At 32.7% G+C, this 7,031-nt stretch overlaps 1 protein-coding gene across 1 annotated transcript; it reads left to right on the top strand.

The window, feature by feature from the left end:
* Positions 1–4,971: 4,971 nt before the first annotated feature.
* Positions 4,972–6,652, top strand: LOC101511075 (metalloendoproteinase 2-MMP-like). Its single transcript, XM_004509833.4, has one exon. The coding sequence runs from the start codon at positions 5,262–5,264 to the stop codon at positions 6,393–6,395; it is 1,134 nt and encodes a 377-aa protein (XP_004509890.1). The 5' UTR covers positions 4,972–5,261; the 3' UTR covers positions 6,396–6,652.
* The last annotated feature ends 379 nt before the right edge of the window (positions 6,653–7,031 follow it).

The raw sequence follows: 7,031 nt of genomic DNA, 5'->3' as shown, positions 1-7,031 counted from the left end.
CGTGGTTTTTTCTCTGGTTTTGGAGTTTCCACGTTATATTCTTGTGTTGTGATTGTGTCTTTAATTTTTTAACTTATGCTATTTTTCCCAACAACTGGTATCAAGAGCCAGGTTCGGAGGTTCGGTAGGATAATTTTTCTTAGTATGCTCTGTGGTTGCAGTTTTGTCTGATCTTCCACATCAGAAAAGAATTATCCTTGGTATTGTTAGGGGAAAGGTGATACTGTGAAAGTGCTGTTTAGGGAGGTTCTGGCTAAGGAAAGACTTGGTATTTAAGCGTGTCTGTTGTGACCCACCTCTCTTTCCTGGGAACTTACCTGGTGCACAGTTTACAGTCTGCGTGCAGCTGCTATGTCTTATTCAAGCGTTATGAAGTTTGACATAGAGAAGTTTGATGGAAGAATCAACTTTGGCTTGTGGAAAGTACAAGTCAAGGATGTGCTTATACAATCAGGATTACACAAGGCGTTGAAAGGAAACACTTCCAACATGGAGGACGACAAGTGGGAGTGTGGAAAGCCTGGGCATGTGAAGAGAAATTGTCCAGGTGGAGCAGTATCTGGAAAAGACTCTGAGGCAAGTGCTGGCAAGGTCTCCCTTGTTTTGGGAGATGATGGTGATCTCATCTAGAAGATAAAGTTTGTCCTTATGGTATTTCCGCTATACCATGAAAAAGGACAAGTTATTGCTAGCGGATTCAGAACAACACACGGGCATTGGTTGGCATTGATGCAAGGTGTGTGGTGATTTGTCGATGGCTGAAGAACTTCCTGGAAGCCAACATGGGAGTTGCACCATTAATTTCAGCAAGGTTTCGACATGAGAAAATTCTTGGAATGGTTTAGTTTCAAGTGGAGAAAATTCTTGGGATGGTTTAGTTCCAAGTGAAGTGTACTTTTGATGGTGGAGTATGATTGTCGGTAAGACAATGGAAGCGGAAGCTGTAACTCTTACAATCAAGGTGGAGATTGTTGGGGTTGATTGCAAGTCCCACATCCTTTAGTGTGTGAGAATAAGGAGAAGGCCAAGGCTATATATTGGGTTTTAGTCCTTTGTTTTCAAATGCACCAGTCAGCAATAGCACTTTAAGTTTGTATCTGACTTAGTTTATATATTTGCTTTGTAAGAGTGTGGTTGTACTGGGGTGTCTGGGGTGTGAGTGAGAGAAGTCTATGTGTTGTAACAATTTTCACATAGTATTAATTCTCTGGTTGCCGGTTTAGACAACGGCCGTGGTTTTTTCTCCGGTTTTGGAGTTTCCACGTTATATTCTTGTGTTGTGATTGTGTCTTTATTTTTTTAACTTATGCTATTTTTCCCAACAGGTTGGTGCGAAACCACAATGACGATTTTCAATTTGGCTTATTTGGAAGTGTGGGGTGGTCGAATGTGCTTGATGTTGAATTCAAGCACTATTTGTTGGTATTAAGTCGTGTTGGGAAGTAGGTTATTTGCTTATTAGATTCACTTCATGCGGTTCAACTTGTGACCACGGGAAACACTCGTTACCATTATGCAAATATGTTAGAATTCATCTGAGATTATATAAAGACATATTATATATTTTCTCTCCATCATACTCTTTGTAAAGGGAATGTTTGTGCATATTTATTTGCAAAAATAGAAGCTAATAGCATGAATTCCTTAGTTGTGGTTCACGAGCCTCCTTTTAGTTTACCTTTTCAACTCTTTTGGCTGATGTTATGGGTGTGTCTATTTTAAGAACTTAGTAGTCTGACACTTTTTCTTTTGCATTTTTTTTCTTTTTCTCATGCAACTAAAAACAAATTAGATATGTATAGCATATCCTAAGTTTTGATTTCATTTGCTTTATTGTATCACATTATCTTCGTTTTCTTAATTAATAGACACAACATAATAGGATTGTTAATTTTCTCTTAACGTAATTTGGATCAAACATTACTATATTTTTCTATATTGATCTTTTGTAAAGAAATATTCTTTACAGTGTTAAGTTTACAAAAGATCAATACTAATGTCCATTTATTTGCCAACCAATTGCTTCTACTTTGCCTTATGAAATATATGTTTGACTATATTTATATATATAAAACCTTATATATATATATATATATATATATATATATATATATATATATATTTTTTTTTAGAAAAATTTGTTTTTTATTATATATATAAAACCTTATATATATATATATATATATATATATATATATATATATATATATATTTGTTTTTAATGAAAAACTTGTTAATTAGTTTTTCACTATGTACGTTTTTTAATTTTTTATTGAACTTGTAGATATTTAATGACAAATCATCAAAAAGATTCAATTGACAAAATATGATAGTTTTTTTGAGCAAAAAATAATCTCTCAATTTTTTTTCTTTCAAATGGTTGAACAATAACATTAGGGACAACCACACCAAGAGAATAAAAACAAGACCATAAAACAAAGACATTGAAAAAACCTATGTATAAATGTATATATTATGTGTTTTACATTGTTTAGTATATATAGTAAAATATTTTGTTTAGTATGATTTTATGTTTAATGTATGATTTTTTGGTGCAAATTATTTGCAGATTTTTGTATGTTTAAGAAACAGACAAAATATGTTAAAAAAAAAGGGTATAATACACCTATTATATGGAAAAATCAGTGTAGATTATGTGGAAATTCAATGTAAAATTGGACGTTCTATATTGATTTTATTGAAAACCAAATATAAATTTTCATTTAAAAAATAGATTTTCATTTAAAAAATAGATTTTCACACCGATTATTGATATACAACCGATGTGAAAAGGATTCTTGTACATTTATTTCTAAGTTTCTGTAAAAATATATTATTTTATACCAATTTCTAAGCTGGTGTAATATCTCCATCAATATCTCACCAACCAAGTTGACAATAATCCAAAATCAATGTAAGTTGAAATGAGCTTAGTATTGATGTTGAGAATAGGTTACATTGCAAGTTGCACAGAGTTATTGGTTGTTCTTTTTCATATAACCATTACTATTTCCAGTCATGCAAAATTTAGAAGCCATTGTCATGCCCATGCTAAATATAAAACATAAATATTCGCACTAAATAAGTTTTTGGTTTCTGTAAATATATTATATTTTATTTTTAATTTATTTAAAGTTTTTTTGAAATAATGGTCCTTTAAATATTTTTCATCAATAATTTTGGTCCATGTTATTAAATCAATTCAAGTGTTTTCTCTTAATTTTTGAATGATATTTTTTATACATATTTAAAATATTATAATAATATTTTTTACAAAAATTTAGAATTTTTTTAACAAGGGACGAATTAAATATAATTTTTTTAAGTTTTTAGCACTTAAAATTTCATATTTGATTCATCTTTTGTTAAAAAAAATTTAAATTTTTTTAAGAGAGATTCTTATAATATTTTAAACATGTCTAAATAAAATCTTTCAAAAGTTCGAATAATACACATGAATTGATTTAAAAATCAAAATCAAAATTGTTGATAAAAACATTTTAGAGATCATTATTTGAAGAAATTTTTTTAAAAGACTAAAAACGAAATATAGTATATTCATAAAGATTAAAAACTTATGTAACCATCAATAATAATCTTATTTGAGCAAATACATGGTTTCAAAAACAATGAAGAAAAACAATAAATGAAATAAAAACTTGGATACACTACTAGAAAATTTACTTTTAGCATCTAAATTTAGCAACAATCCCTGACACTAACACTATTTGTATCGGTTTAGTGCACGCTACTTCATTAAACTATTTATTTTTGTTTTTTCATTAATAATTAGTGTCAGTTATCCGACACCAAGTAAAATATGACAAATAATTTGTTGTTTTAATTTCTTATTCACCCTTTTAGTGTCAGAGGGAACCGACATTATATTTTATGATTTATAAAAGTTAAATATTTTTTGTAAATTTTTTACTTTTTTTCGTCACCCTACTCGATCTCTTTTTCCCTCTCTTTCAAATTCTCTCTCGTTCCCTCGTTGCTTCTTCCTTTCATCATTTACCCTAACCATCTCCTTCTCGAACCCTCACGGTAGCAACCTTGTAGCCGCCACCTTCCCCTCCTCCTTTCCACGCACCTCCGCCTTCCACTCTCATTTCTCCCTCTCGTTTTTCCTCACTCACTAGAAGACCCTATATTTTCCCTCACAATTCCTCTGTCACAAGCCAGCACCACCCCCGCAAATCAAATACCACCACCATTCTTTTGTGTGCATCTATTTTCGTGACCTCTCTAATCATCTCGCCTCTCTGCGTTTTTTCCTCAATCACGAAAAATCTATTAATCATTAGTATGTTATCTATTGTTCTCTTTTTAGGATTTTTGAGAAATAAAATATATGGGATTTATTCTTTTTTCTTTAGTTTGATACCGTCTTAGGGTTATTTTTTGGCAGGGCTCATATTTTTTGAAATTTTGTTGATTACTTGTTTCTTCCAAATTAATAAATTACTCTTAGTTTTGAATTTATTTTTCCTTTTATGTATGAGCTTTGGTTGAGTTTTTAACCCTAGCCCAAATATTACATAATTAATCTTAATTACATCTAAAAAAACAAAATTGATTCTAGTTTTTTTCGAACTAAAAAATCAGTTCCGTTCAATTTTTTCGAATTGAAAACTAATTTGATTCGGTTTCTAGTTTTTAAAAATTAGTTCGATTAATAAAAACAGATTGATTTTTAATTTCTATAAATCAATTCAATTAAAAAATAGTTAGATTCAGTTCAGTTTTAGTTTTGTGGTTTGATTCAAATTTTGGTTTTTTTTTTTAACACCACTAATTTTGATAGATGAAAAACATAAGAAAATTAAACTAAAAGATAAAGAAATATAAAGCATTTAGGAAAGAAAAAATAAGTGTCGAAAGAAAACCTGCTATTAACGAAAGAAACTAATATAACTTAAAAAAATTCTCGTAATATTATAAGCGTGTAGAAAAAAATTTCCTCGTAAAAAATGAAGTTTGAACATATTTATTCTCCTAAATCCAGTAAGGTGGAAGTTTCTTACTTACTTCTCATTGTCGCTGAACATCTAATCACTTACCGTGGAAATTTAGAAGAGAAGAAGAAGCACAAAATTTTCAAACTTGATCACATCATAAAACATAAGCGATCACCAAACACTTCGATGACCAAGACTTTGAGAGTTGAGAATCCCCTCAAAGCTTCTTATATACCCCTTCTTCATTCACTCCTCAACTTTCACATAATCCCGTTAGTAACATTTTCTCACTAACCAAACATGAATAAACAATTTCAACTTCTAAATCTCATCTTCACTTTCATAATTTCATTCTCTCTTACTTTCATCGTTGTTTCAGCTCGTCTATTTCCCGATGTTCCCTCTTGGATACCGTCTGGCACACCTCCTGCTGGCGCGTGGGACGCGTTTCGCAACTTCACCGGTTGCCATCATGGTGTAAAGTACGACGGCCTTTCCAATTTAAAAAACTACTTTCAGCACTTCGGTTACATTTCCCACGCGCCACAATTGAACTTCTCCGACAATTTCGATGATGCGCTTGAAAACGCAATCAAAACTTACCAGAAGAATTTCAATCTTAATATAACTGGTGAACTCGATGATAACACTCTTCGGCAGATTGTTTTGCCGCGATGCGGTGTTGCGGATATTATTAACGGCACGACCGCCATGAACGCCGGCAAGGAGAAAGAAACGACGTCGTACGGTCATAGCAAGCCAAAATTCCATACGCTCTCGCACTTCACAGTGTTTCCCGGCCAACCGCGGTGGCCGGAAGGAAAGCAGGAGCTGACTTATGCGTTCTTCCCTGGCAACGACCTCAGCAAAACCGTGAAAAGTGTCTTCGCAACCGCGTTTGCGCGGTGGTCGGAGGTCACGACGCTGACGTTCACGGAAACAGAGTCGTATTCCAGCGCCGATATGAAGATCGGATTCTTCGAAGGCGACCATGGCGACGGTGAGCCGTTCGATGGAAGTTTAGGAACGCTGGCACACGCTTTCTCTCCGACGAACGGGAGGTTTCATCTTGATGCCGCCGAGGACTGGGTAGTGTCCGGCGATATATCTAAATCTTCGCTTCCAACGGCGGTTGATTTGGAATCAGTGGCGGTGCACGAGATTGGGCACTTGTTAGGATTAGGTCACTCGTCGGTGGAGGATGCAATTATGTTTCCGACAATATCGTCACGGATGAAGAAAGTGGTGCTGGCGGAGGATGATGTGAGGGGAATTCAATACCTCTATGGTACTAATCCGAGCTACAATGGCTCCACCACCACGTCGTCGCCGGAGACGAACTCCGGGAATTGTGGTCGGAGCCTTACTACTGTGTGGTCTCTGTGGAGTCTTTTCACTTTTTTGACCTTTGCATTTTCGCCTTTTGTATTATAGGATTTATTTCTTTTTGCCATTTATTATTTTTTTAAAGAATTTTTTTGGTGATAATTTTTTAAAACAATTTAAGCCAACGATCTATTTATTTATTTGTTTATCTATTTATTTTACAACGCGTAATTAATTGATGGAATAACGAAAAAAACAAAAATGTGTGAAAAGAATATTGTGATGTATTTGTATATCATATGGCTAGACAAAAAGTTGTATTTTTCTATTAGTAGTACTAATAAAAAATAAAATTTTAAGAGTGATATATGGGCCTACTTTTCAATACCATTAGAGCATGAATATAAATTTTTTCTTACTATATTTGATTATGATAGTAAATTTATTTGTGATAAAACTTAAGTTTGAATTGATAAGTTGTAAAAAGAATCGTGTCCAATTAATAGATACTCTATCTGAATATAAAACAAAATATATAAGAAGTGATAATAAACTATAATTTATGCTAAATAGCTTATATCAAAAAAAGGGCATTATTCATTAGAAGAGTTGTAATAAAAATGGAAGATCGAAAGAAGACATCAACATATATTGAATGTTAGTCGTACCCTTATGTTTCAGTCTCACTTACCAAAGGAATATTGGTCTTACGTTGTTCACCATCTAGTTTTCCTAATTAATAAA

The sequence above is a fragment of the Cicer arietinum genome, chromosome 7 (assembly GCF_000331145.2).
Source record: "Cicer arietinum cultivar CDC Frontier isolate Library 1 chromosome 7, Cicar.CDCFrontier_v2.0, whole genome shotgun sequence".
Lineage (NCBI taxonomy): Eukaryota > Viridiplantae > Streptophyta > Magnoliopsida > Fabales > Fabaceae > Cicer > Cicer arietinum.
This window is presented reverse-complemented; position numbering and strand designations above follow the sequence as displayed.

Bases quoted from the DNA above. Each gene is read 5' to 3' on its own strand.
- LOC101511075 (XM_004509833.4), top strand. From the start codon at position 5,262: ATGAATAAACAATTTCAACTTCTAAATCTCATCTTCACTTTCATAATT.